The sequence below is a fragment of the Paracoccidioides lutzii genome (assembly GCF_000150705.2).
Source record: "Paracoccidioides lutzii Pb01 unplaced genomic scaffold supercont2.4, whole genome shotgun sequence".
Lineage (NCBI taxonomy): Eukaryota > Fungi > Ascomycota > Eurotiomycetes > Onygenales > Ajellomycetaceae > Paracoccidioides > Paracoccidioides lutzii.
The window spans coordinates 234,465-256,322 of NW_015440950.1; the positions used below are offsets into that span (position 1 = coordinate 234,465).

Here is a 21,858-nt window from a genome sequence, read left to right on the forward strand (position 1 = left end):
TTTTGCAAGTTTTCGGGATGTCCTGCCGACGCAGACGGTGAGCGCGATGCTTGAGTGTAAAAGAGAAGTGAAAGCGATTCTAAAGGCTACTGGTGGAAGTGTGAGTGGCGAAGATGTTGGCAAGCTAAGAGAGGAAAATGGGGGTTGAGGTTGGGTGTTTTATCTTAGTTACGTCGTGTGTCTGACATTATTTCCCTCTCACTCCCCTTTCCCTGGACATGTGGTTTTGGAAATAGTCATTGTATTACTGGGATCTTGTGGATTCATAGACGGCGTATGGGCGTTTTCATAATTATTTTCGAAGACTTACCAGTTTCGATTGTTGGTTTGCTATTTACGAACAGGTGCTTTCATCTGTTTGGGATTTTCATTTTGTTTTGCTGGAATCCTGTCGACGATCTATTATAACTAATTAGCACAAAACAGAAGTTGCAAATTATGGGGATAATTTTCCATCTTTATATGTTAACTTTTTCTACAACTCACGATTCAAATATATTCAATGATACCCATTTTAAGTTTGGCCAGGTCCCAGTACAGTTATATATCTAACCAGATCTTACATCTTCCTGGCGTTAGCTCACGGGGAGTATTGTCCCACGATCCATGGATATCAATTTTCATTCAATCTGAGGAGCGTCTCTAGCCAGACTGGCTGCTACATGTCCCCCACTCTCCGTTCAATATGTTGTTGAGTCTAAAATCAATACGTATTTACTCCAGCAAAATCGGGGTTTCCACAAAACACTCCTTCTACTGGAACCTCAAACGTTCTTTTCTGGAAGCCCACATAATATCCTGGATTTCTAAACATTAAACGCGGCATTGGTGCCCATTACTCAATGAACCATCCGATCTGCTAACCTGGATCCTGCACCTTTTGTTTCATAAAGATGAAGGTTTCAGTACTTTTAAGAATTAAGTCATGGACAAGGCCTTTTGACAAGATGACTTACCGCCTTGAATGCTGGAATAGGGACTAAAATGATAAGTGACGCCCGGGGAGGAAGCTCAGATATTGGTTAACTGTTCCACAACAAAAAAGCAAGAAGCAGAGATTGGTAAGTCAGTTCTAAATTTGTCTAGTTATCAATGTCCTTTGGATGCTGAAAAATTGACCTCTCCGCTATGATAATATTAGTTTCTGTTGAAGAAAATTATTTTGAAGCTTGACACTAAAGCTAACCTTGGAAATATTTGTACATGATAAGAAATTAAATGAAACACGTTGTTCACAATGCCCTCAGTCTTCCTGTTGTTTTGCAGCTTCCCCCTCAAGAGATCCGAGCCTCCGGCATGTTCTTCGAGTTAAATCTGGAATGAAATATCTTGTCAGCTCCAATGACAACCCCTTGGTGATACCAATGCGAATTCCGCAAATATGCAATAAATGTGTAACAGCCATTATAAGATAAACCTGGAATGAACAAAATGCAGCACGAAGCATCTCTGTTATGAGAAGGGGGATTCCCGGCGGACTCAAGTGGCAAGCATTGGGGATTTCTCGTGAATGAACAATCTAGGCAGGTAATTCCTAATATTAGTTCTAAGGCTGAGATGCTGTGCTACCCAAGATAATATTCATATCCAGTCGTTGTTTTAGATAATGAATGATTAATATTGAGTCGTGGTCAGGGCTGAGATATATGCACGCAGAGATGCAGGCTGTTATAATGAATAGTGAAAGTGGGTCCGGTACAAGTACATGTACAGTTCCATACAGGTCTATACGAAGCAGTTCTTTGGATAGTCTACCTCTCGATAACAAAATATGCAGTCATGACAACCTCCAAGGTTCTTAGCGGTCCCTAAAATTAGTTAACCACGCGATTGGCAGACCTTGCCGGAGGTCTTCTTCGTTTGTCAGTTCGTCAGTGCTCAGGGTGAAATAACACAACTCACCGACACGACCAAACCTTGGAAATTTGTTGCGGTCTACCAGCCAGCTGGAATCCGCCTGAACCTCATTTATGCTAACACCATTTGTTAAACATGACCGATAACTAATAAGCACTGCATTCTATGGAGGAAAAGGGATGATTACTTGAGTTTATTTGTTACAACGAGACCATGACTGCCCGCACTGCGCTATTGTATGTCCACCGGTGTGTCAAAAGACGGAGAATTTACCAGTGAACCTAGAGCATGGCTGGTTCGTTGATTTCCTCTGGATACTGCGCAACATCGCTTTTTGGCAGCCTCGGCAGCGTTGACATGCATGAAACCTCTTCCAAGGTTCCTGTCTGTCACCGTCGGTTGTCTCCGAGGACTCAACCTCGATATACCCGCCCCACATGGCAGCTGAGGGACCGGACCACTTGCATATTACCGAACAGTGTTTGTATTGGCCAGGTGCAGCTTTGGCCAGCATATGTTTCTCTCTTTTGTGGAGAATACTCACTGTTCTGCCTAAATATATTTGTTATGACTCGCGGGTATCTAGGATTGTTTCGCTGCCGTGTCTATGTACAACTAGTATCCACATGTAGCTGTACCACTGACATCCACTTCTCCTCTTTTCCATTGCAGTGGTACCCTATCAATATTAGGAGTTAGCTGATCTACCATGGCTAAGTTCGAGAGGTTGATTTGGCAGCTTGCAAGTCGAAGTTGCGGAAGGCAGATAATTGCTCACGTCCAGTTTTTAGTCCCAGCCGTTGTGATCACCCGTCACTGTCATTCTTCAAATCATGCATACTGTCCTTCTCCACGCTTTCTCTGCATTTATCCTTCTATCACCTTTAACAGTTATCATAAACATTGTCGTTCATGGTTGATACTCTTGCTTCATTTCTCTGTTCCCATGTCTCCGCCATGATGCCGCTGGTACTGTCCGCTCTCTTCTTTAAATCCTATGACCCTCTTCTAACCTAGCTTTGTGGCTAACCGATTCCCTCCTTCCTCCTCTCCCGGTCAAGAGTGTGTGAAGGAATTTACTCATGGCGATGGGAACAGGCGATGGCGTTACGGGAGCTTACTCCGGCCATTTGGGTACCCAGATCGCGATCGGAGTCTTTCTCGCGATCGGTTGGTACAATGCTATCGAACTATGCGCTCTGGTGTTTATGGCCTTTAATACATATCGAGGCCTGTACTTTTGGAGTTTGCTGCTTACGGCTCTCGTCGGAGTTGTGCCCTATTGCATCGGGTTTCTGCTAAAATTCTTTGAGTTGATGGAATCGATCTGGCTGGCAGTTGTTCTGCTGTCGTGCGGCTGGTGGGTTATGATAACGGGCCAGTCGTTCGTTCTCTATTCTAGACTGCATCTGGTCTTGCGTGATGAGAAAGTTCTTCGCCGTGTCCTGTGCATGATCATCGTCAACGTCTTTATCCTCCATGTTCCCACTACCATCCTGACTTTTGGTTCTAATTCCAACTCGAAGGATTTGTTCGTTCCTGCCTACAATATCATGGAGAAGATACAGATGACAGGGTTCTGCATTCAAGAATTTATCATATCCACTCTCTACATATGGGAAACAGTGAATATGTTGAAGCTTTCTCCCGATAACGGAAACAGAAAAATCATGTATCAACTTCTAGGCATCAACCTGATCTTTATTTTGATGGACATTGGGCTTCTTGCAGTAGCATATGCGAATCTATACGTCTATGAAACAACACTTAAAGCAATGATATACAGCGTCAAGTTGAAGCTAGAATTTGCGGTCCTTGGAAAGCTAGTGCACTTGGTCAATTCCCATTCATGGAGCCCAGAATTCTCCACAGGACCAAATGGATATCCAGATTTTGTTGACCCCAACCGCATCACCTCCGATATCTCTCATGCCCCGAGAATCGCTGCCCCCACTCCTAAGCCACCATGGTTGCAATCGGAAGACGTTATGGACGCAACTATGATGGTGGCAGATCTCCCCGACAGACGCCCAAGTGCCTACACTGCAGAGCATTCTGAAACGGATGCCTCATTGGCCGGAGTGACACAGACTGCACCAAGTAACCCGAACACCACCTCAACGCCACGCGATTTCCCACGGCCGTTACCTCGCGAGAAGAAACCCGAATCAAATTACCCAGAATCAAAATGGCCGGATTGATCCGTCAATGACGATTTGGTGGAATTGCTATCCTGGATTATGTTTCATAAAATACACCAACAGCTATATTTCTAGATTGAAAGATCAATCATAACACCTTCGTTATACCTTCCTAGATATCCTAACCTTGGTATATATCAACAGGACCTGCTCGTACCATGAGAGCATCGCAATATGTTTTTGACGCCATTCCATACCAGCACAATTAAGTCGAGAGATCCGATGAGGGAAGACGAAGCCGATGATACTGCTATGGGGAAACACTCACTTCACCAGTTATGATATAAGTGGGAAGATGGCGAATATTTTGGTTATTGTGACATAGGATGCGAGCGGAATGTGACAATGTTGCGCACAAAGGTAGATAAGCGACGACCACCCATATGCGTGACATAAAATAGAAATGACACGATATCATATAATTTTGCTTCTTTTACCTTCTTATTTCTCACTTCTAATTAATTTCCCATCTTCGATTCTCCTTATGTTTTCTTACAATTTTTAGCGCTTTTTTGACGACTTGTTTTAATCGGCAACAAACCTGCCAGTTTTATTTCCTATATATGCATAATCCCCTTGTGGGCTTTTCTATAGACGGAAACATGTATTAATACTCCAAAAACGCTTCCTGAACCTGCTCTCTCTATATATATTCTATACTATTTAACTAGATATATCTATGTACCTATTTTCTATTCTATAAACTTATGATATCTCGCATACAAGGTTTAATCCAGCTAAACGAATCAACAATCTACATTCATTATTGAGGGAGGGGAAGGGAAATGATAAGGAAAAAGGGACCTATCAACTAGATCTATGGGTATGTGTATTCAGAAGGTACCTATAACTAGGTTCCCGGGGTAAATAGATATGTTGTTCCCTGGTTCATGCTTGTAGAATCCAATTCTACTCGCCTAGATTACCTCATAGTGATACACTCGCTCCTAACAAACCGCAAAACTTGGAGCAATCGTAACTGTCAAAGGAGAACGGTAACAGTGCACATCAATCCCAGATTTTTCAATATGCTGCACTTCTACCATACGAATCGCGGTGCCGCGGAGCATCTAAATTGGCATTGCCGAAACACCACGGGTGTGTCGTATCAAGATGTTATTGAAATTGTATTTGAGGAATTGGCAAGCTAACCCAGAGGCTGGTATTTCGACAGCATCTTGTATGTTTCTATTCATATTTTTTTTTTTTTTTTTTTTTTTTTTTTTTTTTTTTTTTTTAGTTAAGGTCATTGGAATCAGCGAGATACCCAACGACTGTGTTCTTTACAGCTGAGCATTGAAGTTGGTGTGAAAACGGCACTTCTGTGTTTGTGCTAATAGAATATTGATTTCGAATAAATCAGCCGGACAAATGCATCAATAGTGATATGAAATCTCCCTCAGATCCTTTTGATTTCATTGCAGGTATTTAATTCCAAAAACACTGCTGTTATTTGTCAGACTTGCCATCCGTCGATAGCATAGTGACAGACCATTTCATCAAGTTTTGAAACCAAATCGGCTGGATAAGTTAGAGCAAAGAGGAAATGACGGGTATAATAAAACACATGTCGCGGATCTACATGTAGCGAACGGAGAAGTACCTGGACCGAAGTGAGTTAGTCATGCGGAAATCGAGATCAGGAGCGAAAGTTTTGCCGGACAAGAAGAAACTCCGCCCAATGATAACTAGCAGTCAACCCGGAATCGTATCTTCATAAAGTTGGGTAGATTGTTTCAAAGTCAGTTTCTGAATTAGCTCTGACGCAGCAGACGGTTTGCTGCCATATACCCCTTTCTGGTGATTTCAAGCTGCCCGGGCTGTACAGAGCGGCTTTAGAGCGTTGACGAATTTAGGATGACGATTTGCCGGTTTGCTGTGGTAAGTTTAGCTGTTTAAGTTAAGCTCAGATCTTGGCCAAGGCACAAAGTAACAGAAATTTGTGACTTACTGCCGCCCCTTTCCGCCCTGTCTGTCTTGACCATATTCTCGTTATCTCGGGACAAAACCCACATCTCTCAAATGGCGACCTCCACTGCTCTGTAGATTTATTCTCCCTAGACGGAGCAGGATTTCCAAGGCCATGTCTCCAGCTATGGCCAACCCCAGGGTTCGGAAGTTCAATCCGATCGCGTTCACACCCTTGCCAGTCACCTTGATCACAACCATCGTCTATCTTGCGGTTCTTATCCTGGTCTTGGTCACGTATCTTGTCGTTCCTCCCGCTCCGACTCTGGAAATGAGTCCTAGGGGTGTGAACCTTACAGAAGCTTGGAGGGATCTCCAGCATCTAACCGGAGGTTTTCACCCTTACAATAGTCGGAGAAACGACGACGTACACGCGTGGCTCCTCCATCGAATCGAGGCGATTGTTAGAGAGCATTCCGCCGCTGCTGACGACGTACCGGAAGTGTTTGTCTTTGATGATAATCTGTCCAATTTGACTTATTCTAACGGTGGAGTCAGCAAATCTCCTATCGTGGGAGTCTATTTTGAAAGCACGAATATTATCGTGTATATACGAGGGAGCGAAGATGATCCGCAGAATTGGTGGGAGTGGTCGAATGGAAAACCGAAGGGGAAAGGAGGGGTTCTGGTGAACGCACACTACGACAGCGTCTCAACGGGATACGGCGCCACTGATGATGGGATGGGGGTTGTGAGTCTGTTGCAACTTCTCAGATATTTCACGATCGCCGGCAACAAACCGCGGAAGGGCCTGGTATTGTTGTTCAACAACGGCGAAGAAGACTATTTGAACGGTGCCCGCGTATATAGTCAACACGCAATGTCAAATTTTACCCATACATTCTTGAACCTTGAAGGTGCCGGGGCTGGAGGACGAGCTTGCCTATTCCGAACCACGGATACGGAGGTTACCCGATTTTATAAGAACGCTAAACATCCATTCGGTTCCGTGCTTGCTGGCGACGGGTTTAAGTTGGGTCTTATTCGTAGCCAGACTGACTATGTTGTGTTCAATGGCGTTCTAGGGCTGCGAGGGCTGGATGTATCTTTCATTGCTCCCAGAAGCCGATATCACACAGACCAGGATGATGCCCGGCACACCAATGTTGATTCTCTGTGGCATATGCTCTCTGTTGCCATAGCGACCACAGAAGGACTCGTGTCATACACAGGAACTGATTTCGATAGCAAAACAACAGACCAAGACAAAGTAAACAGTGGCGATGGCACGCTTGGTGTCTGGTTTGACATTTTTGGATCCGCCTTCGCGGTTTTCCGTCTCCATACGCTATTCGCACTCTCTGTTACGCTGCTTGTTTCTGCCCCGTTGGTCCTGTTCATCACAAGCATCGCTCTATCGAAGACAGACAGAATGTACTTATTTTCGATGTCGAAGTCGCTGGGAGGTACTTCCGAAACTGTCTCTTTACGTGGCCTCCGTGGTCTATTTCGTACCCCTATCATATTAACCGTGACAACGGTCATTACCATCGGTTTGGCGTACTTGCTCGAGAAAATTAATCCTTATATTGTGCATAGCAGCCAATTTGCTGTGTGGAGCATGATGCTGTCTGTGTGGATATTTGTGGCTTGGTTCTTAGCCCGTGTCGCCGACTTTTTCAGACCCTCCGCTCTTCACAGAGCCTATAGCTATACGTGGATATTCATTGCGACATGGATCATGTTAGTTATTAGCACGGTCTATGCAAACCAAAAAGGCATTGCTGCCGGATATTTCATATTCTTCTATTTCGCTGCTGTGTTCCTAGCAACATGGGTGTCGTATCTAGAGCTCTTTTCTCTTCCACGAAAGGGATATTATGCTCACCAGACCAGCAGAGGTCAGAGACGGCGCTCAAGTAGCCTCAGCAGCAGGTTACTAACCCCTTCTGCTGATGAACTACCATCCGATATTGGCCCGAATGGGGCCGAAAACCTAGGAGATCCAGACGAGACCGACCCCACAGAATCCACCTCCCTGCTTCGAGGCCAGCGAACTACGTTTGCGAACTATCGAACTGGCGGTAATAGTGGTGTCACGGAATACACAGCAGAGGGTGAACATGTCCGAGAAGCCGGTATATTTGGACATGAACAGTCATGGAGCTGGACATTACCCAGGTGGACGTGGATATTGCAACTCCTTCTTCTAGCTCCCATTGTTATTATTCTCGTCGGACAAGTTGGTCTTCTCTTGACAACCGCAATGAGTCAGATCGGCTCAGATGGGGTTTCAACCTTCATTGTCTATTTAGCATGTGCCTTGTTATCTACTCTCCTCTTTGCTCCTTTGTTCCCCTTCATCCATCGATTCACGTACCATGTCCCGACATTTTTGTTACTCATCTTTATCGGTACTCTAATTTACAATTTGGTGGCATTTCCCTTCTCTCCTGCCAACCGTTTAAAGATATTCTTCATCCAGGAAGTCAATCTAGACGATGGCACAAACAAAGTTTCTCTCACCGGCATTCAACCATATCTTACAAATACAATCAACGCTATACCAAGCGCCGCTGGTCAAACTGCCAACTGCACCCAAGGTCCATTCGGTTCTCTCGTGAGGTGTTCCTGGAGTGGACCTCCCCCACGTGTTGTCAAAGAAGACCCTGGAAACGATCAGACCATGGGGCCATATACATGGATATCCTACAATATTACGAAAACGGTGGGCAAAAATGAAGCACGCATCAAGGTATCCGGCCGGAACACACGGGCCTGCAAACTTAAGTTCGACAACCCGGTCGCGGACTACCGCATCTCTGGCTCTGCAGTTGACCACCGGCTTCCGCACACTTCTCGTCAAGGTGTGGCAGAAATCAGACTATGGAGTCGAACCTGGGAGAATACTTGGGTTGTCGATGTGGACTGGCATTCTAATCCTGTGAAGCCGGGAGAATCCAAGGATGGTGACGAAAAACAAGACGTGTCCAAAAATGAATTGAGCGGTAAAGTCATATGTTTGTGGAGCGACAATAACGAGTCAGGTGTAATACCGGCGCTGGATGAAGTGCGGTTATATGCGCCTGCCTGGGTTGCCATTTCAAAATCAGCAGATGGTCTTGTTGAGGCCAGTCATGACTTCATCATTCAATGAAGATATTGATATGCTGGCGACAGGAGTTGATTCTTTTTCCTCTTGTCTTGGCCTTTTTCTGTCCGACACATACTGTGTATGTACATGTACATAATGCACGTTTTTGTTTCCATTATTTGCGTGTTGATATTACCACCAACCAAGGCTTTGGATTTCAAGCTCCTTGACCTGGACTTCAGTGATATCTTTTGTATTCATGCGTGAGATGCAATGTGGCAGCTGGTCGCTGCTATCATTGCCTCTCGCCACCCACAGCTCCCAAATCCACCTCTGTTTTCCTGGGTTTTAACCCATTATCGACTCTCTAATGGATAACTGGTAATTGTGGGTAATGTCAAGATCTGTTGATTGGGGAACCCACTTAGGTCTAGGAAGCCGGCGTTCGTATCTGTCAAACGCCTTGATTTTTCATTTGTTCAACCTGCTTAATGACTGTTTCTGGCAAACCGGTAAAAAGTCCGGCAAGGGAACTAGGAATAAGACCAATTTCCATCCGTCTCGTCCTGTTTCTCAGATTGGTTCATTGATAGGCATAGAGGCAGTTTTCGCACTTCCACGCACCAGCTTTCAACAACACATGTTGAGCTTGCATCTCGAAAATCACTGCCAATCATTTATCGATCAACATGAAATGGTTAGGCCCACCTCATCCATTAACACACAAATATGGTGTGTGGATCGCATCTATTCAATGCAGAAGATGTAATAGAGACCCTTATTGTGGTAAGTATTTAAAGTTATTTTCGATTGTTCTACCCAATGTGGTGTTCCGTTCTGAGTCAAGTTTCGTCTAAGAGTTTGAAAAGGCCTCCAAAACAGTGACTGGGAAGTCTACTTCCAAGTTTTCAATAGGGGCAAAGGTCCCTCCTATAGGGATAAATACTGTCCGATGACGACTTGCTTCCTGGCGTCTTAAAAGAGAAATGGATTTGCATACACTCGCATTTGAAAGAAACATCCGACTCTGGAAATGAAGGAATTTCATCTTTCACCTTCGGGTTGATGACAATTTCAAGCCAATGATAGGTTGCTCGTCCCATATCTCGTTTATATTAATTAGCTTTCAGAAAATGGAGCAGGTACACATGCCTAGACTGTCCCACAATGAGCTTTTTTAAAATGTTTCTTCCTGGTGAAGTATACTCCATCTTACTCTCTTTGTCTCCGTCCTCGAAGACATGTATTTCAGGAAAATTTCATGGAGATTCTGGTTCTTTATTTTTTTTTTTTTTTGTCTTGCTGGTGTCTTCCAATCAATGCATACAGGTGGCAGCAATTGGTTCTTTCATTATGAAGTCTTTTGGCTTTCACAAGATTTCGTCAGAGTAGACCTCAATCATTGCATGCATGATATCTATTCTATGAAGAATATATGAAGAGAGAAGAGATGTTCAGCATCCTTCATATTATCCATTGTAATGCGGAGCACCCTCTAAGGGGTATAGTCCAACGCCGAGAACTACCGTGAGGCTCAACACAGCTGCTGGTAATCTTGCTCGGCCTTTTTGGACTTCTCTTCTAAACTTTCTGCTAGCATACAGTACCCATCTCCTCTGTTTCTTTTGCCCGTTTCGTTTCAATCGTTTCCATCACTGTGGGAATGTGCTGCTTCATAGTTTGGAATCCATCGTACCGTCGCGTTGGCGAACCCCTGATCCACCATCAGAATGGAGATGCTCCATCCAAGACCTCATTATTTAACCGGTCACCTTCCCTCTCCGCGCATGCTTAATAGCGAGATCCTGAAATCTCCCGGTCCACAAATGGATCTACAAGAAGCCGTTTACACGCTGGCTGGTGCAGTGCTATTTGCCAAGCACTCTCAATTCGTCGAATCTCTGGAGGAACACTGTGACCTCCTTCGTCGTGGGGCTTCTCTCATCCCCCGTGCGCCTGTGTGGTTCAACATCGGATCCCTATGGGCCTTAGTAGGTGACATCCGTCGAGCGAAGGATGCCTACGAACTGAGCGTCAACGAGGATCGCGAATTCACCATCTCATGGTTTTACATAGGGATCTGTAACTTTCTCCTAAGGCAGTACGGCGAATCGGAGGATACGTTCCGCAAATGTTTGGCAACCTTCAAAATCTTTCGCTCTGTTAAATTCTTCGATGATTACAGTCTGGATTTCCTTCTTGCGAAGGATGATGTGATGTGGAATTGCAACGTTGCAAAACGATATTCAAAAATTCAGCGTGCACTAGGCGAACCAGAAACCAGCGGTCTGAAATTACGTCGCGACCACTTCAACCTATTTCTCGGGCCTCATAAAGACTCCTTCAAGATGGAGCGGGGGGTTTCGAAAACATGTGGAGCCAAATTTAGAGAGTCCTTCTCGTCGCTCCATCGTCCCGCTGCTAATCGAAAAAATTATTGCCTCAAGCCAGCAAATTATGCATATGTTGGCTTTCCGGAATTGCAAGAGAATGGCCCAAAAGTGGCTCTCAGAATTCCTGTCTCCGGGAGACCATCGACAGTTGGCTCTGAGCTCCAACTGGTACAGCCCATGGGTGACGATATGCTGCCATTGCAGGTTTTGCCTGTAATTCCGCGTAAAGGCGTCTCCGCAGCTCCAATTATTCCTTTCACAGAAGAAAACCATGAAAATCTGGTAGTGAAAGTGAATTCCTTTCCTCTCCCGCCCACCACTACTATACGGAGAAGGAGTCATACCCCCGTCCTCAGTTTCATGGCCGCACAGCCCGAAACTTGCAGAAAGTACCAGGGAAGAATCTCGACCAAGCATACCGAAAGAGAACGCACGGATACGCGAAGCAACGAAGGATTTCCATTACAATTGGCTCAAATCGCAAAATCAGCCACAACTGCCTTCAATGGAATACAGCGTCCGGCGAAAGGACGCCTTCCCCTGCCCACTTTTGTGTTTCCCTCATCGTCTCCACCATCATCCCCGGTAGTACAAGGAGGGCCACAGGCAGTGCACATCACACAACCATCTGCGGAATTGTCTAACAGTGATGACAGCAATGTCGTTAACGATGTTGCCCTCCCTATCCAACAGAGTACAGGCAACCGCTATTCCCATGGGCGCTACTACACAAATGCCCTAATGACATCGATTTCCACAAACGGCACCGAATCTGGTTCCAATAGCTACGCTGTGCAAACTAACGACGATGGAAACGAGACCACAGCTCTCACTACCGGTTCAAACAGCACCCTTGAAGCGCACCACAACAATGAACAAACTACCCACTCCGCCGTTGCTTCACCAAGAACATCATTATCACAAGAAACCTATTCAGTCATCTCTGATGACGCGAGCAGTGTGGCAACCATAGGAATACGATGTCCACCACCCCCTCGTCACCAGTTTCAAACTCAAACCATGTGCACCCGGGAAATCCACAGAATCCACAACTTCGGCGCCAGGTCTCCCAACGTATGTTGAATTTTCTCCCGGTTACTGAGTCTGGGGGTTAGCAAAGAGCAGCTGCCACCATGCTAGCGCAGTGAATGATATGCCAGGAAGGGGTGAAAAGTGAAATATCGATGGGGATAGTATTGAATGAATCGATTAATGTGTGCCAGTATTAGAGATGGGAGTGGAATCAGATTCGGAGCCGAAATTGCTCTTGGCTTCACGATCGGATATGCCCTGATTAATTAGCTTGAAGCGATCAGTGCTCGTGGGTAAGAGTTATTGATGTGGCTGGTGTTTCCGTTTGTTGTTTTTTTTTTTTTTTCCTCCCAAATTGGGTTTTGTTGCCTCTATCAATTTTATTTCTTTTTTTCAATTCGTTATTTCCTATGTCAATTTTCTCTTTTTACGGCAACCGGATACCTGAACTCGTTACGGATAACCTGTATGCATTATATTGCCCTAACATACAGTTGAAAAAATGAAGGACGACCAGACGGGCAGTCAGAGGGGATCTTCAGGAGATGCAAACAAATGTGGTAAGGGTTTAGTTTAACGCTTACGATATTTGCCCCCTTTTTATTTGTTTTATCCTAAGTTTATCAAATTCATAAACTTCATCATTTCTTCAATTAACCTCACATGGAATTCTTTCAAAAATCAAGGGTTAATCCACTATTCAACTGTTTATCTCATTAATGAAGAAGAGAAGAAAAAAAGTGAGAAATGGGGATTTTAAAATGGAAAAACGAAAGGGAATCATCATTCTCACCCAAAACCAGAAAGCAAAAGAGGGAAAACAGTTAACAAAAAACTAGAGAGTGGATATGGAAAACAGAATACACAAATAATAAAAAAGAGCAAACTCTATACAGCAAACAAGACTGTTCATTCCGGCATCTGTACCTTCTCCGCTCAGAAATAAATTGAATATGTTATCTGGTGAAGCAAAATAAGTATCAAACAGCAAATGAAGGGAGAAGCAAAAATATTAGCACAACTACACAGCACCTGTTCAGGAAAGGGAGAGAAAAAGACAAATAAGAAGGGAAACCGAAATAAGATCGCTCGTTTGCTAGTGTTGTGTTGTCGATTCGGCAGCTGACGTAGGTAGCCTGTGTCTCGAGCAATAATATTTGCAAAATGAAGGAATGGAACGGCCTCATGCAAAGTCCATGGTAAGATATGTAGAGGGAAAACCGACTTGATCTCCTTTTGTCCCGGTTTCTGCCGCTGCAGTCCCAGAGGAGTCTTCCTGCTGATAGAGGGTACCACGTCCCCGTAAGATACAGCTTCGCTAGATTGTGATTCATTGCGCCTTTTGCACTATGTGTCAATATATTTCGTGGTATGTGCAATGCTTTTGCAGTCGTTCCTGAATAAAGTTTGATGTCTTCCTCATGTGATCATGGCTGAGACTCTGAGAGAAATTGACAGCAAACGCAGCATGTACTGAGCCAGTAGCAATATTTGCATATCGAATCGATGATCCTTTAAAGGGGTAATCCCAACATACGCATCATCGGAGGACGGATGGACGATATACCTAGGGTGGTTAGATGATATATACTAACTCTCAGTCGAGTGGTGGCGTCGCGGTTACTCCATCGGCCATTTCATTGTCCTCCTCATCATTAATTACGGTGGCATGCATAAGGCCGGTCACTTGACCCTCCTCTTCATCTAACTCATCAGCATCATCATACATAGTTCCCTCCACAGTCTCTTGACGATAAGTGACCGCAGCACGGTTGAGAAAGTCACGCAAACGACTAACTCCTTCGCCGCTAAATACACAGAAAACATCACGCTGTTGTTGTGTGAATTCGACAGGGGCTTCACGGCAAAATGCTGTTAAGTCTTCTCGAAGAAATGCTTGCACGCCAGTAAGACTAAGATGGGTAAGACGTGGGCAGTTGTTGAGCAGGGAATGGATTCCCTAAATATAGGTTAGATTTTTCAGTGAAGTTCTCAGTTCTCGAAAAAGTGAAGGGGGTGCATAACGGTTAAGGAGGGTAGACATTAACTTACTTCCATAGTCAAGTGAATGCAATAGCTAAGATGTACTCGTTCCAGACAACTAGTTCCCGATGGGTGCTGAGACACTCTGGATTTTGCCAGTGCAAGAATACTGCGATCCGTGATTGACTGACACTTGACGAGACCAATCCGTCTCAGCTTCGGAAGAGTAGACAGTTGTTGAATACTTGTATCGGTCAATCGATTGCAGCATGCCAGATCAATATATCGGATACGGTTGCATGATTTAACCAGTTGAATGACAGCTGCATCGGTAATGTTGGAACAATGGCCAAGATGGACGTAGTGGATGTTTTTGCCCAGTTTGCAAATGGAAAACACAGAACGGTCTGTAATGAATCTACATTTTGCTAAAACCAGGTTTCTCAATCTTGGTGCAGAGTTGATGATTTTGTGTATGGCATCATCTCTGAGGTTTTCGCACGCTGTCAGGTCCAATATCCGGAGGCTGTCGAATATCAACCCATCGGGGAGATTAAGGAAAGCCAAGTTCTCGATTTCGACGCATTGTGCTAGGCGCAGCTCTCGAAGGTTCCGAAGTGTGGACAGTAGCGCAGTGACTGATGAACTTGTCACTTGTCTGCATCCATGAAGGTCGATCTCCAACATCGACGGGCAGTTGGCAGCAAAGGCTTGTATTGATCGATCGGTGACTTGGGTAACCCCATTTAATTTCAGCTAGATAATATCAGCAATTGTGTGACGGTATGTCTGGGGGTGGAGAAACGCGTACCCTCTTAATTTGACGACAACTTTTAGCAATAGCAATCAACGACTCGTCTGTCACCTTGACACAGCCAGTAATGTTCAATCCTTGAAGTCTCGGGCAGTTCTCGGCGACAATAAGCAGTGTATGATCTGTCAGAGACTTTAGCTCAGATACATCCAAAGCTTGGAGATGTTTGTTTCCTTCAACAAGATCAGAAACACCATTGTCCGTCAGCATCGAGCAGTTGGTCAAAGTGAGGCGTTCGATCCGTTTGCAGCTCGCGAAGGGGACAACAGATCCGTCAGAGATCTTGTTACTCAATGCGGACAAGTTTAACCGTTTAACCAGATCGTAGTAATGAAAATAGCTGTTCGTTTCTTTGAATACTTTTACCACCTTTTCCAGATTCTCCCAAGTATTACATGAGGGTCTATGCCACAGAATTCCTACGCAATTGACTGCCCAACTTCGAGAAACCTGCATGCAGCTCAGCATATCTGCGGGAGAGTTGAGTTTTGCGAATATGGAGATGAGAAGTTCAGGAGGCAAGCGTGAGATGGGGGGAAGAACGGCATTCTGGTTGGTTTTGACATTGAGGTCTCGAAAGGTTCCCATGCCCACAGAAGACTCTGAGTCGTTCGCCAAGTGCATGAAGAAATCAGTATCGTCATCCGCAGCACGCTCCGGAGAAGTGGAATTCGAAGATTCCGAGGGAGTTTCATCTCCAGAAACCCGCAGAGGGGCTCGAGAACGAAGCATTTCAACGGCTCCAAACTGGCGTGAAGGGAAATGGAATTTCGTCGACCCAAGGTACTCTTCTCCTCTCAGTTATGCAGCATGTAGTACACCGTTTCAGGATAACGACCTAAACAGGGTCTCTAATACCCAACGATAGACAAAGGGAGTAGCGAAGAGGCGTGCGCAGTGTGGCGAGGGCTGCGGGGTGCGAGTGGAACCCAACAACAAGCTGGGGAGGTGTAACTCTGTAAGCGGTAACTAGTGCGCTGTCAAAGCAGCAGAGGACAAACTATAGAAACCGCAGGCAGCAGGCACTCCTCGGGGTTGTATCACAGGTGAGCTGCATACGCAAGGGCGAGTCGAGGGAGAACAAAACAACTTTCGGAGCAGAATTGTTGGTGAAGTAGGAGGAGGGATGTGGGTTGTGAGGCGTAGGTAGACCGGCTGGGCGCGAAACAAAAGGAAGGCGAGAGAGACAAAGAGTTCGAGAGTTCGAGAGACCTGGAGAGTAAGATCATTAAGCTCGTGAGGCAAGCAGTGAATGTTGAAGGCAATAGATTGACAGTGGAGGATGTTTTTATTTTATTTTTATTTTACTTTTGGCCTGGCGCTTGCAGCGATAACTGGGAGTTAGAGGTTATGGTGGAGAGGACGAACTCTACAAGACTGGTTTGCTCAATAAGCCGCAAGTCAGCAACCAATGGCGCAGCAGCCAAGGCGGGAGAGCTGGGGACGAAATGCTGCAAGCAAGGAAAAGTGGAGAGCGTAGTAATTAGTATTTATGTCATGGCTAAATGAAAGGGAAAAGGAAAGGGAAAAATACCCTATAACTGCACCTGTACACCTGTTTAGCTCAGCAATGGTTCATCGAAGTGCAATGTTGTTGTTGTTGTTGTTGTTGTTGTTGTTGTTGTTGTTGTTGTTGTTGTTGTTGTTGTTGTTGTTGTTGTTGTTGTTGTTGTTGTGAGGTTGATATTTCAATAACTATGCAAAACAGGCGACCTTGGATGATATCGACGGAACCAGCTCGAACGACCAACAGCCTTGGGTCTTTGCCCCGTGTGGAATCCCCTCACGCGCTGCCAGACTCACAAGGTCTGATGGAAAACAAATGACCAGGCTTGCGCTCTAGTGCGGTCATTCACCAGAGGCCATGTATATTATTATCATTCATCCCTGGATAGCGGCAGAAGCAGAGGTCAAATATATAGTTAAAGTTACACTAAGTTGGTTAAATATTTACCTTGGACAAGACACTATGATGCATTGTATCCACAGAATCCCAATCAACCTGACAGATCCATACAGCTTCGTATAAGGCTATTATTATGTAGGACTTCACGGGATACCTAGTATCTACAAAGGGGAATGGAAAATGGATCTTTATTAAGGCCTTACTGGTATGATTAGTTCTCTATCTTGCAGCTGAATATTCCTAATTCCAAGGTTGATATCGCGCTAAGATACATACATACATACATACATACATATATATATATATATATATATAATAAAATAAAAATTAAAAAATTAAAAAATAAACAAGACAACAGGATAACGTCAAGAAAGCTATATCAAAATCCCAATCATTGAAGACTACGGTCTGTGCCTTTAGCCCACGCCCTCAAGACATTCTTCTTCACCTTCCCAGTGCTGGTCTTGGGTAGTTCCGGCACAACCTCCACTTCCCTGGGCACCATGAATCGGCTGATGCCGCTCACATGTTTTGCCCACTCAATCACATCCTTGCCCCCAAGCTGTTTGCCGCTCTTCACCGTGATGAATGCCTTGGGTCGCTCTCCCCAGTGAGAATCAGGTACAGCTACAACTCCCGCTTCGAGAATGTCCGGGTGTGTGACAAGCATGGACTCCAAAGCAATAGAGGATATGTTCTCTCCGCCTACAAAATGACATTAAAATCCTTAGCATTTCACAGAATCACAGACACAAAAGAAAAGAGGATGGCTGTGATTTCCCAAAGATGACTTACCGCTAATGATGATGTCCTTAGCCCGGTCTAGGATCTTTATGGATCCATCCGGATGCCAGACGGCCAGATCCCCTGAATGGAGCACTCCTCCGCTAAAGAGCTTCTTCGTCTCCTCCACATTTTTATAGTACCCTTTAGCGCAAATGTTCCCCACAAAGACAATCTCACCAATCTCCTTCCCATTCTTCTCTACGTCGATTATCGTCCCTTCAGGAACCTCTGTCTTGATCACACGGACCGGAAGACTGGTTAGGAACCCATGGCCCTGTCGTGCCATTTTCTCATATTTATCTTGTGCCGGAATCGTATCCCATTCAGGTAAGTAATAACCTTTCGTAATTGGGCCGTACGTTTCGGTAAGCCCGTAGACATGGACCGGGTGTAGGTTGAGATTAGTCATTTGCTCGAACAAATGCGGTGTTGGCGGGCTTGCTGCGACTGTGACCCGAACGGGAGACGGGAGTTTCTCTGCCTCTTTCGAGCTGCAGAGGATGGTATTAACAGTGGGAGCCGCGCAATAGTGAGTAATGCCCTCTTCCTTGAGTAGTTTCCAGATGAGGGGGTAGTCGATCTTGCGCAGACAGTAATGTGTGCCCCTGACGGCCGTCACAGCCCATGGGAAAGTCCATCCTGTAATTTAATTTGGTTAAATTAGGAAATCCCATGAATTGAAATAGTCTTTGAAGAATAGATGGTATATAAACGAACCCATAGCATGAAACATTGGCAACGTCCAAAGGTAACGGCACCGGCCCCGATTGTAATTTAATCCGGATTCTATTATATTCGCGAGGGTTGCCAGATAGCAGCTGCGATGGATATATTCCACTCCCTTTGGCCGCGAAGTTGTGCCGCTGGTGTACGAAAGCGCAATGAGGGCATCTTCATCTGCCGTCTGGGCTTTCAATCCTTCCCATCCATGGCTTCCAGACGCAGTATCAAAGTTAAGGCCTTCCAATACTGCTTGGTCGAATTGTCCACTAAGTTCACCTTCTATAGCATCTGTGTCCGTGTCGATGATAAGAGGTATATGTGGGTAGGTCTTTCTGAACTCAACGAGAAGCGGGAGAAATTCTTGATCGACGATGATGACTTCTGCTTCGGAATGATTGAATATGTACGCAATATCTTCGGGTTTTAATCTGTAATTCACGGCTGAAGCTTCAATTTAGCACACGAAGACCAGAGGAAGTAGTTCCAGGTTGAGAATCATACCAACATTAACTGCGCCCGCCGCAGCGATAGCGAAAATCGATTCCAAAAATGCCGGGGTGTTAGGGCATAATATCCCAACCCTTTTGAAACCATATTTTTTCAAATAATATGCAAATCCCCGAGCCCGATCTGCTGTCTCAATATACGATCTTCTGAGGACCTTGTTGTTCGCGGTGACGTGGTAGATTGCTTCGGCCTGTTGATAGCGAAGGATTTCCGATCAGTAAGACAGAACGAATACCGAAACAAAGCAGAGTGTCATACATCTGGTTCGATTGATGCAGCGCGCGGAAGGAAAAAAGTGGGAGAGAGCGCATGTCGATTGAAATTATGAGAAAACTGATCCCCTTGGGCTTCTGCGCCCTGGCTCCTTACGGAGAGGAAATGCTGCGTGAGATTGCGCAAACGATTTGCAGCACTAGACATGTCGATGAAGTGGCTGAGCAAAACATACAATGGCAAATATATGAATAATTACGACCAGAAAATTAGAAAAAGAAAAAAAAAAAATTAAAAAGACGGAGGGAAAAAAGGATTAACTGAGCCCTTTTAACATTTGCCAGGTCTCTCATTCGGCTATCAGAGTGACCATGAAATTTGGTAGCCGTTCCACGCGTCCGAGTTTGCACCGAATCACATGGAGTGGCACCCCACAAAATTAAGTCGGCCCCGGCATTCTCCAGGTTCGTTCCTCATTAACACGTACCATCACAGCATCATTATTGTGACTACAAAATAATTCTACCAGCAGGGGAGAGGTTCACACACCATACACCATAAAATGTGCTAAGTCATTTTTGAGAAAGAAATCATTTAGTTTAAGCGCCATGGAATAATTTAGAGAGACAGGTAATAATGAAGTATGTATGAACAAGGATTCCTTCCAATACGGCACCCAGTAAAAAAAGAAAATCAAAGTTTTTGGTCTTTTCCCTTTTCCTTCTGCGAACACTCTGCCCTTGATTCATTAAATGTATTTTCGTGATAGTATAGGTACAGGCCGATGGGTTTGCTGTCCACATTGCACCCAGCTCTACCCGCATGAACCCAAGCCAGCCTCCCCACACCTCCTCCCACAGAAATCTAATAACCATACTCCGCCAATTGATCCTTTGTCTTCTGATCGACATTGGCAGTCTTCTGGGCTTGCGCAAGTTGTCTCCGCGCGGCCTTCTTGCGCTCGTAGTATGCGGAACCCTTGACCTTTCTCCTCTCCTCGAGTCTAAATATCCGATGAAAAAATCGTCGTTAGCAAACCATTCAAATCCAAAATCGTAAGAATAAATATCCGTGATCTCCATGACGGAGATGTTTGCTGGCGACTGACCTTGCAACGACGTCCTGGTATTTCCAGCCAACCTCGTGGCTCAACCGTCCAACAGTGCAGTATTTACGGCCGGGCTTCAGCCTGAGAATTCGGAGGGCCTGGGGGACAACAACTCTCTTCTTCTTGTCATATGGTGGTGGGACACCCTCGAAGACCTTCAGTCTCTCCATGGCGGCGGCACCACGGGAGCTCTTGTGGGGAATCATGCCCCGGACGGCCTTGTAGAAGATACGGGAAGGAGCACGGAAGTGGAAAGGACCTGCAACCAGATATTAGTGGGTCTGTCACCTGTCACGTAGGTATCGGGATCGGAAGTTTGCCTCACCCCCCCGAGTTGGGTTGAAACGAGTGATCTTTCGCAGATAGGCGTGGTACTTCACTGCAGGAAGAAAGAAATGGAGTCAGTCGCAAAATTCCATGATGCAATATCCATACATCCCCAACTTTCCCGGTTTCCCATGCCTTAAATGCCCTTTTTTTTAACCAGATCCAAAAACCGAGAGAGGGGGGAAGATATATCGTACGTTTAGCGCGGAAGAATTCGCCAGAGATGTTGAGTGCTTCACATCGCACAACGACAATCTTTTGGCCATTGAGCAACTGCTTGGCCACGATGCTGGCCAGGCGACCAAGGAGATGTCCCTTGCCGTCGATGACGACCTATATTCATCACAAAATTCCCAGTCAGTTTTCTCAGGTCCTTATTGTAGAAGCGACGAGATAAAGTAAACGCACCACTGGCTCGAAGGTGGACATCCTGTCTGTCACTGGTTCACGAGGCAAATATCGAGCAAGGCGATGAGCTATGCTCGGGGATACACCTTGTGTAGTGTACTGTCGGGTTGGGTGTCGTAGTCGTTGTCTGTCGTTGGTCGTCTCCTTCAAACCACGAAGTCGGAGAGGTTCGATGGGCGGAAATGGCTAAGCGAGGCTATTTTGTGTGGAAAGCGAACGCGGAAGCCCTAAGTTGTCCAATAGAAGCATCTTCATCACGTGACTATGGTCTTATTTGTGCATAAAGCATTTATTTTCTTTTTAACTACTTTTAACTGAGCAGTTAACTAGTTAACTAGTTATTAACTGATGTTAGTTATTCCTTTCTCGACGTCAACAAGATCCATGGTAAATATTGGGAAGTGTCTATACATACCTGTCCCGACCTCAATCAATCTTCTTGAGTTACTGGTTGTGATATCTATCTATCTCTTGCCGTATGATAAATATTTTCTTTCATGTTCCACGGTCATATCTATCTAGCTCTCGTTGCTGTTGACCAATGATACGCCGACCTCGCTTCATCTACTCTTCCAGCCCGTACAAACGGTTCTAACCG

General features: G+C 45.2%; 6 protein-coding genes across 6 annotated transcripts; 3 read left to right on the forward strand and 3 right to left on the reverse strand.

The window, feature by feature from the left end:
* Positions 1 to 2,939: 2,939 nt before the first annotated feature.
* Positions 2,940 to 4,058, forward strand: PAAG_01827 (integral membrane protein; the record flags this gene model as incomplete). Its single annotated transcript, XM_002795893.1, has 1 exon — positions 2,940 to 4,058. One exon carries the CDS (start codon positions 2,940 to 2,942, stop codon positions 4,056 to 4,058), a length of 1,119 nt encoding a protein of 372 aa, XP_002795939.1.
* Positions 4,059 to 6,141: 2,083 nt separating this feature from the next.
* On the forward strand, positions 6,142 to 9,123 carry PAAG_01828 (peptidase family M28 family; the record flags this gene model as incomplete). Its single annotated transcript, XM_002795894.1, has 1 exon — positions 6,142 to 9,123. The coding sequence occupies one exon, from the start codon at positions 6,142 to 6,144 to the stop codon at positions 9,121 to 9,123; it is 2,982 nt and encodes a 993-aa protein (XP_002795940.1).
* A 1,667-nt stretch (positions 9,124 to 10,790) lies between these two features.
* Positions 10,791 to 12,536, forward strand: PAAG_01830 (hypothetical protein; the record flags this gene model as incomplete). Its single annotated transcript, XM_002795896.2, has 1 exon — positions 10,791 to 12,536. One exon carries the CDS (start codon positions 10,791 to 10,793, stop codon positions 12,534 to 12,536), a length of 1,746 nt encoding a protein of 581 aa, XP_002795942.2.
* Positions 12,537 to 14,082: 1,546 nt separating this feature from the next.
* On the reverse strand, positions 14,083 to 16,014 carry PAAG_01831 (SCF E3 ubiquitin ligase complex F-box protein grrA; the record flags this gene model as incomplete). The annotated part of the gene is made up of 3 exons (XM_015844458.1): positions 14,083 to 14,445; positions 14,538 to 15,224; positions 15,280 to 16,014. 3 exons carry the CDS (start codon positions 16,012 to 16,014, stop codon positions 14,083 to 14,085), a joined length of 1,785 nt encoding a protein of 594 aa, XP_015701462.1.
* A 1,565-nt stretch (positions 16,015 to 17,579) lies between these two features.
* Positions 17,580 to 19,624, reverse strand: PAAG_01833 (2-succinylbenzoate-CoA ligase; the record flags this gene model as incomplete). Its single annotated transcript, XM_002795899.2, has 5 exons — positions 17,580 to 17,893; positions 17,984 to 18,613; positions 18,692 to 19,138; positions 19,199 to 19,394; positions 19,463 to 19,624. The coding sequence occupies 5 exons, from the start codon at positions 19,622 to 19,624 to the stop codon at positions 17,580 to 17,582; spliced, it is 1,749 nt and encodes a 582-aa protein (XP_002795945.1).
* A 657-nt stretch (positions 19,625 to 20,281) lies between these two features.
* PAAG_01834 (60S ribosomal protein L16) lies at positions 20,282 to 21,281 on the reverse strand (the record flags this gene model as incomplete). Its single annotated transcript, XM_002795900.2, has 5 exons — positions 20,282 to 20,420; positions 20,526 to 20,784; positions 20,851 to 20,904; positions 21,050 to 21,185; positions 21,261 to 21,281. 5 exons carry the CDS (start codon positions 21,279 to 21,281, stop codon positions 20,282 to 20,284), a joined length of 609 nt encoding a protein of 202 aa, XP_002795946.1.
* Between the last annotated feature and the right edge of the window lie 577 nt (positions 21,282 to 21,858).